General features: G+C 40.5%; 1 protein-coding gene across 1 annotated transcript in view; it reads right to left on the bottom strand.

The window, feature by feature from the left end:
- Positions 1 to 13,648, bottom strand: part of TMEM132C (transmembrane protein 132C) — a 208,191-nt gene that overhangs the window by 82,971 nt on the left and 111,572 nt on the right. Inside the window, exon 3 of the mRNA XM_086761403.1 lies at positions 6,536 to 6,682. Coding sequence (XP_086617529.1) covers positions 6,536 to 6,682 — 147 coding nt within the window. The remainder of the gene's footprint in view (positions 1 to 6,535; positions 6,683 to 13,648) is intronic.

Below are 13,648 nucleotides of genomic sequence, written 5' to 3'. Positions count from 1 at the left end.
ATTATGAATTAGAGCTTATTGAAGTGGAAAGCAATAGGGACTGCTGCGTGCAAGAGGCAAGAGCATAGCAGCTTTCGGCAGAAGATGCAAGTGAGACAGCAGCCGCTCCTACTGCACATTCCAGCAGCTCTCCAGAACACACGCTCAGACACAAGTCAAAGGCTGAAAAGTAAACCGTATGTTTTCTAGTCACTCTCTGAGAAATTATTACTTTTTCAGACATCAAAAATTAATCTCACCCTGGACATCAGGAATTACAGTTATTACTGAAGCAGTCTATCAAGTTGGAATGGATATAAAGTTGTTGTCCCATTATTCCATGATTGCACATCCTATCCAATTTGTGTAGGGCTCTGTTCTATTTACATAACAATGAAATAAAACAACATACCCAACCTGACTGGAAAGCAGGGAAGGCACTGACGGCAAGCAAGACAGCTTTCTCAGCAAGGCTGGGTTATTGCATGCATTGGCTAAGCCTCTAGCATTTGGTTTTGATAAGCATGTAAAAAGCTTTTCCAAACTACAGATTTGCTGAGCAAACAAATTTGATGCTTTCATTTGGGCAAGAAATATGTGAAGAATGACCTTTCTCTTGGCGCTTCAGCCCTTCTGCTTCCCAACAGACCCAGGAACTCCAAAGTAGATAAAAAAATTAAAAAAAAATCATTTATTTGAACTGGAACATCTGTAGAGATCATGGATAGATCTCATTTAATGCATTTTGTTATCTCTATTAATTCATTTCTTTTCTTGGAGAGAAAACTCATGGGAATGCTTTACTCCTTGGCTAATACTAAGTTAAGTTATCTTAATGTAGTATTTTTTGAATGGTCAGGACTGAATCTCATACTGGTTCTGTTAAACTCCAGCATGAAAATTCATTTCAGTAGTGGCTAACAATAGGAGTTCAAAAAATCATAATATTTTGCTTTCAATTTCAAACAGAAGAGAGAATGTTGCTACACACCTGATAAGAAAGAAAATACTTTCCATTTAGTATCTTCCACAACACCTGTGCAGACCCCGTTGGTTTTTGGACTCAGCCTGTATCTGTTAGAAAGCCGGTATGTATGTTGATGGAAGTTAAACACAAATTTCTATTGAAACAACTGACAGGCAATAGCGTTGTTATTTATTTGGATTATGGTAGGGCCAACAGTCAGTTACGGATCAGGGCCTCACAGTGGTAGATGTTAGATGAAAACTAGACAGACCTATCTTGTTGCCATGACAATTGCTATAGTTATCTCAAATTTGATCCTTCTGAACTTGTGTTACTGAAAGGATTTAAAAGAAAGGGTCCTTCAGGCTCAGTGAGAGTCCTTGTCCACGAGGGCTCCCATGGAATTCACTTTTCCTTCATGCAAGTGAGGGCTGCCCATTAAGTTGAAACCACTCAAGATTCATAAGGTTCAACAAGCTGCCCTGCTCCCACAAGTATCGGGTAAGACAGCAAGGTGTAAAAAACAAAGATTCCCTCTTAAGACAGCTTGTGCAGACACTTGCTTAGACACTGCGGCAGACAGCGAGTGAGGCAATGGCCACGGAGCATCCGCCTCCTTCCTGCAGACAGCCTGCTCCCGAAAGAACCACGAAAGACATTCCTCATCCTTCCTCTCTCCCCAGCTCAGGCCTTTGATAAACACTCCTGACATTCAGAGCAGCGAAAGAGGAGCCATGTGAAAGGCTCCTTTGGGAAGTAGCCTTCTAACCCCAGTCTTCTGTGCCCTAGAAAAGATCCTGTTACACGGCACAGCTGGCTGATCCTCCACCATATGTGCAGATGGCCAGTGTGTTTTTGGCACCTACACTGCACGCCGGAGACATCTGTGCCCTAATTTGACCTGAAGCCAGCATCCTAACATAAAGAGAAATCTTAAAATGCAAAGACAGCAGGCAGAGATAAATTATTTGGGAAAACAGATGAGAGAGGGTGGAGGGAAAGGATCTTTAAAGCAGCAGGTAAAGGCTTAGCTATATTATTGCTGATGCTGCTATTGACAGCTACATGCACACGTTCCCGTGGGTCATTTTAAGCAGACATATGACTTACCTTGGAAGCTCTAAGGGTTGCACTGGTAATTTGCCAGCAGCCTAAAAGACTGCACCTAATTTGCAACAAAATACACGTGATGCTTATAACAAAATACTCAGGAGGCTATAACACTTGTTTGTATGTGACTTTCTCATACATGAATGGAAATTGTTTCTGTTTAGGGGTTTAATGGGCAAAGAAATTCACTGCTGATGTCTTCATCCCAAAGTATCTCTACAGTTTGTACAAATCAGTTTCTGCAAACACAAATGTGACCTCCTGAAGACATATACTACTTCCCAAGCATCTACTGCTACAGCAATGGCATGTGCCATCTCAGCTCTGATCCTGCCTCAACTATCAGTCAGAAGGATGAACAACTGTAATAAAAAAACCTGATCCATGAGCACCAAACCTCCAAGTCCTTGTGAAAACAGTGTCCTCTGCTCAGACTGCAAGGTTTTGAGGTCAGCAGGCACCACAGCCACTCTGCTGAGCTCTGCAAACCACTCTGACCCAAAACTCTGTCAGAGGAAGATGACCCAGACTCTAAAAGAATTAATAACGTGTACCCTGCTTGTAACGGACTAATACTCAGCTCTGCACCCATATATCGGTCATAGACTCACCATCTTCAGGTAGAGCCAGACACACACACCACATAGCTCAACATTTTTTCAAGTATGAGGCATGTTGTACACATACGCTTTACTTTTATTTTTCAGTCACAAGAGAATTCACTTCACTGACATCCCTTAGCAGCATATGGTGCTGCCAGACATAGGAGGGACCTGCACAGAATTGTAACAGCTTTGTTGCTTTCCTCCATGCCTTGATGATATGAAACACAACCTGGTAACATCATTAGCTGTTTCCATGAGAATGAAATGATACCCAGACAGTGTTAAAAAAAACCAACAACAACAAAAAAAAAACCCACCAAAGCAAGCCACAACCCCCCAAAAAAAGTGTGCGCATGTGGCAAGGGGAAATAAGTGATTGTGACAGTCTGAAACATAAACATAACATCTGGAAGCACTCTTCCCGAGTCTGCCTCTTATCAGACAGATGGCTGGAGAGCTGTAAGCCCACGGGCCTCTCAAAAGGTTCAAGGCCAAGAGGATAAAGTGCTACATCACAGCAGTTTTCCATTATGTCAGTTTTTCTAACTGTCTCTTCGTTCTCCCACACTCAGTTTCTCTATCCAGTTAACTGGCATCAAAAGCACTGGGTGACTCCATTCCTCCAAGTCTGAAGGAGCAAGAGGAGTTAGGCCTTGATTAACCTCAGTTGCTGCTTCTTAGTTCATGATGCTGCACTTACAGGATGCTCTGGCTTTGGGAGAGAAGGTCGCTTCAGAAATTCCCATAACTCTCCTTTCTCCTACCCTTACTCTTCCTCAGCCTCACAGCTGAGAGTATATCAGCTGGTGGAGGTATGCTATTAAAAAAAAAAAAAATCCAATGAAAATTACTTAGGTTAAAAATAACCCTTGCTCTGTCTCGGAGCAGCTTTTAAACCCTGTGGTGGCAATCCAGAATAAACTACACAGCAAATATGAGTCTTTTCACTGAAGCTGTTCTCCGGGTAGATGTGGTACAAGGGTAAAAAAGTGACCAAGCAGCGTCAAAGACTTGTTCTTACTAATCAACACTGTTGTTATCCTCATCAATAGCTACTTGAATCTCAGCACAAATTGCATTATGAGGCACACAAACATTGCTGATTTCAAGCTGTTTTCAGTTACTTGCTATAGCAGTAAAATCTTTCTGAATAAATCTAAGTTAAGAAGCTATGGCTCCTGGCTTTAGCAGCACAAAATCAAAGAGAACAAATATTACTTTAAAAAGTTAACAAGCACAACCCACTTAAATTCTCAACATGTAATAGTAAGCAATTACTGATGTGATGTATCTAAAATTGTCCCTTGTTTTTTATTATTTATATAATGCGAAAGGCATATATTAGCTGCAAAGTGGTGGTGCATTCAGACAGAAAGTACTTGTTTCAAAGTGCTTACAATGTAATTATGTTCATATACTTATGACAGTGGAAATATGCAAGAAAATAAAAGCAACACTACAAAGAAAGTAAGTAGCTTTATTGAATATCAGCATTTGTTTCCAGGGATATGAAGGGGAAAGAGTGCAAAGGTTCTCCAAGGTGCATCAGGGAGATTCCCAAGTAAACAAGAGCACATAGAGAAAGGCCAGAATTTCCTGTTCATGTGCTTTAACAACTCATCACTCTCCCCATCATAACCAGAATGAATCCTGGATGCAGTATTATCTGGCTACCACAAAATATTTTGCAGCAGGAAGCACTCCAGTGCATTCAGAATCTACTATGAATTTAAGTAATAATATTACTTACTTCACAACCAGCTGGGGACATGTGACAACACAAGGGGAGAGCCAAATTACTCCTGTTGGTGGCAATACAGAGGAATAAAGAAAAATTGTAGAAGACCTTTTGTTCTCCTTTCCTGCTAGCTGATTCTCTAAGCTGTGCTAGAAATAGCTGGTCATGCAAAGAAAAATAACATACTATCATCTTCCTGACAAGCTTTGTGGACTTTCACAAAGCATTCAGGAATCACAAACTTTTATTTACCTGCTTTTCAGAATCTCTTTTGCAAAGACAATGGAAAACACTTCTCTCTGCTTAAATTAACCAACACATTTATGAGTTGGCTGAGTGTGCTGTGAGAGAAGATTAGCCTGTGTTGATGCTGGAACTCCAGAACAGTACCTCACATCTACACTGACCTTGCTACAGGACTGCACATCACCCAAATGAACTGCACTTCTAAACTAGCCTGAAAAAGCTGGTGGCAGCACAGAAAGATCCCATTAGGGACTTGCAATTCTCAACCAAATTAAATTAGCTTAATAGAATATTTGTGCTCTGCACAGAGGGCTCCAAGCGACACTTAGAAACTCAGTAACTGTAATGCCTACCACATCCTATGTTGTCCCACTGGGATGTCAGGACACACGTGTCCAGGCTTCTCTATCCAGCTCTTCCTCGTACACAAACACCTCACTCAAACCTAGGTTTGTCACGCTTTCAGAAGACAGTGACTATTTATACATACAAATGAAAGAGGCACTAATTAAAACATTGACTTTTATTTGCATAATTAGTGCTAGAAATATTTTTATAGGTTAATTAGACTTTATGCAAATTAGATTGAGAAGATTTCATTTGGGGTTTGATAACCTGACTATTATAGCTCAACAGTTGCAAATACACTCAGAGTTACATGCTATTCTATATCCATGTCTTCCCTTTCAAACTGTTTTGTTTTTTACTTCTGGCAGGCTCCAATGTTATATAGTTCTCCTTTCCCTATACCCCCTCCCAAACTCCCCACTGAAAATCTCACTAACTGCAATGATATCAAGTGTAAATACACTGAATCAGTGACCTGCTTGTGACAAGAGACATTTCCACACTTTACAGAAGTCTAATTTCCCAGGCACTCTGAGTAGGCACAGAATACAAATGCTGAAATCTGCTCAGGTTTTCTGTGCCTGAAGGCAGTACAAACCAACTGCATGGGAAAGCAATAACCAGCCCAGCATCCACCGAAGATTTTATGATCTTCTTCAACAAGCCCAGGTTTGAGGCTAATAATAAGCGCAGAGCTAGGGAAGCACTGCTCCGGTCCATACAACGAAAACGCTCTGTGTACGTACAGCAGTGTTGTGAGAATTCGTTAAGATGATACCCAGCAAGAGCAAAATAATTTCCACTGAAAGCAGCAATACACAACCCTACTATGTGTTGCAGAAGATAATCATACTTACTGAAAAAAAAGCACTGCTTTTAAGTCTGTGGAACAAGCCTCAGTAAAAATATATTAAACTGGAAAGCAGGCACTGGCAGGCCAGTTCACACCAGTGCTCCCTGGAGCACACTGCTCTGCCTCTGACAGTTACCAGTGTACGGCTTAGCACAGCAATCTCCAGTTCTGGAAGAACTAACTGTTTGCAAAAGGAGATTCTTCTGTATTACATACAAGACACTAAATACTGAGAGGTTTGAATTATCCTGCACCAATGCTTGAAAGTTGCAGTGGTTCACTGTGGAAGAATTCACTGCTTGCTTGATGAACCAACCACAGAGGCTGTGATATGTTCACAGAAACAAGGTCAAAACTATCAAGCCAAAAAATTATGTTCAGTAAAAACCTTTAAAATTAAGGATATTCATATTCATGCCAAAATGACATTCCCTTACCACCAGCCCCCAGAGTGTAGGCCTATTCTATTCATTTTTTAATTTAAACTGATTAATTTTATTACCTGGAAACCGAGATGCCCTGTTATAGATCAGCAGATGGTATCATAGTTAACATAAGTGTCTCCAGATTTCCAGGCTACAGGTTTAATAGCTCTGAGTAGTGGTAATATGAGCCCTAAGTCTTTCAACCAACGAATGGTATCACGGATATAAATGAGTTTAATGTGCCGAGAATATGAGGTTTCATACCTGTTCCTTGAACTTGGCGCTATCCGCTGACAAATAACTGTTGTGGTTGAATGCTTTCCACCATTCCCCACTTCTTGCTTCACGTCCCACTGCCGGGAGTCACTTGTCTTTGCACTGAGAATGTTGACACCTTTCTTCACCTTTGCCCTGTTGGAAACAGCAATTGTAAAAAGTTTACAAGAGTCATCCAGGACTTTGATCTTAGCAATCACAGCTCAGGCATGGAAAACTCAATATATCAGCTCCAAGCTAAGTATCAGGTATATTCCTAATCTATCAGTAAATGGGTGGTATCATGAATGACACTATTTTTGGGCAGACTCAGCTAACTGTGTGCCTTTTTCTGTTCCGCCAACAGCAGGCTGGAGTTAGGATTAAGACTGAACCTCTAGGAAAACCTGCACTCAAGGTTGTTTTTTTTCCTCTATTCTGGCAATAGTTTATATCAAAGAGATACTTGCCCCAACATAGAAGACACGGCCTTTACGTATCAGAAATTGGCCTCACTATGGTGAAAAATCATATTTTTCTAAAATACTTAAACAACACAAAATGTTAGTTATTGAGCAGAAATAATCATATAACAAGATGTCAATATCTTCTTGACATTTATGAAGACTCAGAACCTAAGTTCCTTGGAAAAATCGGTCTTTTTGTATCTTTAGACACTAAAACACTTGAAAAATGTAGTAATGAATGACTGGAGAGTACTTGTCTTCTTGTTGCAGTTTTTCAACAGTGAGACAAAACACTGAATTTAAGGCACTGAAAATGAAAACTTTTTTTTTTTTTTCTCAGTATGAAGGCATAGGTGCTTAATTCTCATTTGAAACATGAAACACCATGGAGCTTCACAGATTACTGGTTTGCTCTAGTAAAACTAACACAAACCCGATGCGTCTCTAACGCCTTCAGCTGAATTACTCAGAAATGAAAACGGAAAAAGTAAAGGGAGAATCAAATCCGCTACTGAAGGTTCATTAAAGCTTAAAGTCCCATTAGGTTTTCCAGCATGTTACAGTTCAAGTAAATGAACAATAAATAAATATTTCATTAATACAAAAACATTACCACCAATCTTGAAATCTGTATAAATCCATCAGATGGATTTTGGTGGTATGTATTTTAGGAGATGTTTGGATGTATTTTAGGATACTGATATTCAGCAACTGGAGAGAAAAAAACCCTGATCATTTAGATACTTTGTTCAGCTGTTTCTTGAGATGAGCTCTGAAATGGCATAACGTCAGTCAAAATTAGGTTCTTCATGTCTGGATTTTCAACAGAATTACAACTTTGTCAGCAGCTGCAAATTGCTCTTTCCACCATGTAGCTTGACACAGTCAATACCTGAACTCCTGTTAATTAGGACAGACATTTTGTATGGCCAAGGTTAGTGGCAGAATAACACTGCCAGAGGACGAAAAACCATGGCTAGAACGCCATTTTGTTAATTAACTACAGTATGGGGCACTATGTTGAGTGGTTTTCACATATGCCATTATATAAAACCCATTAAAACAAAAATTCCATCCCAGGGTAAATTAGGCTATGTTTAGTGAGAAAAATCAATGTTGTGATTGCACTTAGCACTGGAATTAGGGTACGAACACCCAGAAGATTGAACTTCCTAAATAAATATGCAGAAGCACAATTTGCAACTCTCTCTCTCTGAAAAGGGCATTGAGTTTTATGTAACAAGGTCAATGGATGAATCAGAATTAAGTAAGACAGTACTGAGCCCCATACATTTTTAAATGCAGTCTGTATGCATATGCTACCAATGTTTTCACTTAAACTTTTATTTACTTAGTGTTTGAGTGCTAGCAAGGAAAAGTCTATTTAATTCCTCACCAAAGATCCGTTGACCTTGTTGTATGCTTGTGATTAAATATTAATTTTTTAAATCAATACTGCCAACTTTGTACATAAAAATTTGTAAGTTATACTACCTCAATAAACCCTGAGACTGAGGACATGGAGGCCAAATTGCTTGAGTGTCTCCTGTATTTACCCACCTGATCTATGCAGTATATATACATTTACGCTGTTTACTTAAGGGACAACAGACCTTTACTTATGGTGACAACAGACCAATGACAAACAGCTGAAGGACTCCAGGTTTTCTTAGTGCATGGTTCCCCACTCCAACTGGAAAATTCTCCCCTTCGCCATATCCGCTTATTCAAGTGTAGACGGTTGTCCTCACACAGACTTTTCTGCACAGCTCTACAACCTGAAAGTACCCACCAACCATAACTTGTCAGCTTGGTCTTCCACCCAAAGAGGAGTCCAAATCTTCCCCTCCAACATTATTCTAGACAATCACCGTATTTACTGGGGGTGTCACCAAATTGTCTCTGTCACTTTGGCTACGTGCTCTCCACAGTAGCGGTAACTAAACCAAGTCCCACAATCTGCTGCCCAGCAATAAAAATCACCCGTTCCTTCTTCTGGATCTAAACACAGATCCCACTAAGCAAGCCACCTACATATGCACAAAACCTACGGGCAGTAGCTCATTTATTTGTCTATGTGCTGAAAGTTAAGCATAGTTTTTGATCTTTTGGCAAAAGCAGACCTTGCAATGGAAAGATGAAAGACAGACCATCATTAAGAATGGCACGGAATACCAGAGGTCAGCTTCAATCCCACGCTGGATAGAGGACTCCATCTGAACGGGTTTTGAAGCTGTATGAACACATGGTAGCCACATCAGTGAAAGACATTCTTGCTTGAACTTTCAAGGTTATTAATTCATAGCACAGGAAATCTCTGCCTCAGCTTTGTCTCAAAATAACTGTCTCTCTTTAACTCTCTGAAATGGAGAATTAAAACATTTTGCTGGTATGCAGAACAAGCAGCATCTCAAAAACATTACAGAAAAAGTCTCCAGCAGCTTACCTAGAAATCATTACTTATTTTTGTCAAGACCAAGTAAAAATATTTACTTACACAATCTCACAGCAAATGCATTTGTGTAGAAGTGCAACTTCAAAGCAAATATTTTCTTTCCAAATTGAAGCTTTTACACAAAGATTTCCATTTAGTGCCTTATTTTCCTAACATGTCAAACCTAGAAATTATGCTTCTAATTAATACATTCTGATCAATTACAGATGAAAATCTAGCTGTTCCATTTCACTGCCCTCAAATTAGAAGAAAGCTCAGCAATGCTTAGCCATAACACCATATAGCTGATAAAGACAGCAACTGAAAGGCAACTGAATCAGCAAGAGCTAGAGCTGAAGATGGGACTTACGATTTCAGGAGCTAAAATTATAGTTTCCTATTTAAATTTAAATGTTAATCTTGCATAACTGCTATGGCCATGGAAGGGTTTTGCCACCTGCAGCAGTGCTACATCGAGGGCAGACTGCTGAGCGTGCCACAGTTCCTCACATGCTGTATGATTTTGCTGACATGTGCTAACATGAGCATCACCTCTCTTATTCCAGAGAAAGTCCTCCTGAAAGCACAGATCCAAGTGGGGCTGCATTCCCTGGGTGTGCTGTGATACAGATAAGTAATCTATCAGCAAAGAAAGAGCCTGAAGTTACAGGTAGGCTAACACCACACAAAGCTGATTAGCAGCCCCTGGCTGTGCAGGTCCCTAATTCCCTTCAGCCTGGCACTAACACCCGGCTGACTCACTGGCAAGCTAAGTTGGTAGCATTAATCAGTGGATGATTTCGCTTCCTGGACGCTCTCTGCAAGATGAGATAAGCAGCAATGTCAGTGCCAGGGAAGCGCAGAAGCACGAAGCACAGGGTGTGAGGGGGGACCAGGGCCACACCCTCAGCAGCAGGTACCTCTTACGTGGGGCAGCAGCATTAGCAAACTGCACTGCAACAGAACGTTTACACAGCAGCTTGGATAGGCAAGGCTGCACTAAATAATAAAAAGCTAAATCAATACTAAATTCCTATAAACAGTGAGCTTCATAATATCTCAAATAGTTTTCCAGACACTGAACCTTCTGGTTCCTGTTAGACTGTTTGTTTTTAGAGAGTTATACTTAGCTCTGCAACTTCTGTGCTCCTCATAAATGCCATGCTATTCTCAGCATGCTGTACTTTGATCCGAGCGCAGTCTGGTTTTAGATCAGTGACCACCGCTTTGCACAGACAGTCTCTACAGCTCACATCTGTTGTCCAAGCTGCTGTGCCGGAAGACTTTTCTTTAGGAAGTATTCAAAACGTAAATATTAGAGACAGATGCAGGTTCAGTCTAACTGGGGGGGGATTGGCTCATCTGTAAGGCAGTCCCTGGGTCACACAAGCAGAGCATGGGCACGCTGTACCTCATCGTCCTGGGCAAGGGAGAGGATGCTGGTGCTAAATCTTCTACATTTCTACCCATAAATTCTCATCTGTTTATATTTGTCAAGTTGGTGTTTCAGCTTAACAAACACTGACCTCTTTTGGTCAGTCTCCTCTGGAGCCTCAATGCTTCTTGCAGCTCTTTGCTTATCCCCCTGTAGTTGCCCAGACTGGTAGAAGCCCTTGACATTACTGTCTGTAAAGGTCACACCGTAAGAATTTATTTTCCTGTATCTCCTGAAAGCCGGGGAGCCTCTCCTGGTGGCCTGTTTCAGGGCTGCACTTTACAGTAACTCTCCAACCTTCCTGAGTTCTGCCAAAAACATTTCAACTTCTTCCTGCCATGATTTAAGTTCACCCCTTTCCTTCTTTGTTCCCAGAGTAAATCAGGAGATTAAAGCCAGCTGCAGGAACCCATAAAACCCAGGCAGGAGACTAACCACAGCAATTAGGCAAGATTTGTTTTATTAAGTAAATCTTTTTCCTTTCATCTTTCTATGTGAAATGAGTTGCTGGATCTCACCGGAGCTCTGCATGAACAGGACAGACATCTGACTGGCAAAACAATATTCATTAGAAGACTCATTGCTGCCCTTAGTTAAGAAGCCAAAAGCAGAGCGGAAGAATATGACCTGGTTAGCCATGTCGACCTTTGAAATATGTTCCTTTCATTTGCAAAATACATGGATCGAATAAGTGTGATTAAGTGGCCATGGGTCTGCTTATGGAATGTAGGGGATCAAGTATCAGCTCCAGGCTTCCTGCACAATTCTCCACAAGCCACAGGAGCCCTGTCTGCCTCTGTCCTTCCCTAGCAAGGAGATTTCCACCTGTGCCTCATGTGGCCACCTCTTTGCCATGCAAGTTTTAATTTACAAGCCATATGGACAGGTAAGCAGCAAAAGAAAGCCCCATCTCAAATGGGGAATTTAGGTGCTAAATTTATTAGGTAATAAATTACTGCTAATAGCAGTATTTCAGATTTGGTTCTCATTAAAAAGGCTGGTCCAAAGGGCCATCCAGGCAAGAATTTTGTTTTCTTTGATTTACAGATTTAAGACATGGGCTAATTATTAGTGAAAGTGAAGATTTTGCTCCTCAGAGCATCCTTTCTCCTTCGTTTTCTTTCTCACAGAGTATCCAGAAAAGGCCTTCAGGAAACAGCTTTTGCAAAAAGCGGAAACACTCTGTAAAACGTCAAACCATCTGATCTCTAGGTATTTAGTCCTTTTTCTTCCCTCCTTCCCCTTTTCCTTTCACTTCTTAGAATGCTGATCTATTAGAAACAAATTAAAAAAAAAATACCATGTCAAAACAACAACAAAAAGAAATATTTTACTTTGAAAAAGCAGTAGTCAAATCCTTAAGAATGTCCAAACCAGAATGCTTAAACTTCTTAAATATAGGTGTAATTCTGTGAGCAGCTGAGACAGATTTCAGTATTTCTGAAACCTCCTCTGTCAGCTGAATTGGCCTAAATTCAGCTTCCCTAAAACCGCATATTTTGATGACTTCAGTGTCCATCAAAATTATATAAACTCCTTCCATTGACAGTGAGGAATCTTGGGATTCAAAATTGCTCAGAGGCTGTACTTTTGCAGTGTTTCTTACATAACTGAGATTCCCTGAGACACTAGGAAAATCACCTGTCTCTTATTTCAATGGGAATAGGTCTTCATAGCCCTCAGGAAGCTTTGAAGAGCTCAGCTGCGAGGCACAGCATAGATACTGTCAGCTGTAATTTTTTTTTTTCCCCCAAAAAAGAAATCCAATGTGCTTTGGGATGTTCCAATGACAGGGTTCTTTGGTACGGGCTGATTTCTGTGGTTAACTCTTTGTTAGCATTACCAGTCCTCTTGAGGTGTCAGGCATCCCACTATTTAGTTTAAAAGAAAAAGAAAAGCTTTCTGTGAAGCTTGGCTACCAGCCACAGAGATAGTCATTTAACCTCCTAACATATATGTCATGGAAAAACTGCTTACTCCAGCACTAAGCCTTAATAGCACTAGTTAAGAGATTACAGGAATGGCAGGAGGGAGAAAAAAAATTATATAAAATAAAAGCATAAGGGAACTACACAACAGGGAGAATCTGGATTCGTCTTCCAAGCTGAGAGGAAACCCAACCTTAATTTACAACCTGCTAACATTCTGCCTCCAGCAAAGATAAACACTGTAAACTCCTGACGTTCACAGAAGCTGCCATGGAGCTGCTACTGTATTTAACTCCAGCTCATCCTGCTTTCAGAGAAACAATCACATTTCAGCCCAGATACTACTGAGAGGTTCTCAAATTCACTGATTTGGTTGAGTATCTAAACCTGAGGCAGCTCACAGAAGCTCAAAATATACGGGAGCTCTTGCATCGGCTACCAGAAGCTCTACCTGCCCTCTGCCTTGGCTAATTGTATTCATGGGGCCACTTAGGTGGCAAAACCACTGTTAATTCAAATTATCAGTGTTCAAATTACCAGAGTTCAAATTATCAGAGCAGTAACAAGACAGAAGACAAGATGATCCAAGGTGGAAGAAAACAAAATCGTGCACCAAATAACTCCAGTTTACCATAAATCTTCCTTAACTCCTCAGTTCACAGCTTCAAGAATTTCTCTAGACATAGCAGTTGTCACCAACTCCCACAATTTTACATATTGTAGGGTTTAGATTTTTTTTTTTAAGCCTCAGCTCCTAGAGTCATTTGAAAGGAATCTCCACAACTACTAAGAAACAGGGAAGAGGGAAAACTAAAAAGAGAAGCGTTTTCAATAACAAGAACCTCATATTTGTTCTTT

This window comes from Chlamydotis macqueenii, chromosome 17, assembly GCF_036417535.1.
Source record: "Chlamydotis macqueenii isolate bChlMac1 chromosome 17, bChlMac1.mat, whole genome shotgun sequence".
Classification (NCBI taxonomy): Eukaryota; Metazoa; Chordata; class Aves; order Otidiformes; family Otididae; genus Chlamydotis; species Chlamydotis macqueenii.
This window is presented reverse-complemented; position numbering and strand designations above follow the sequence as displayed.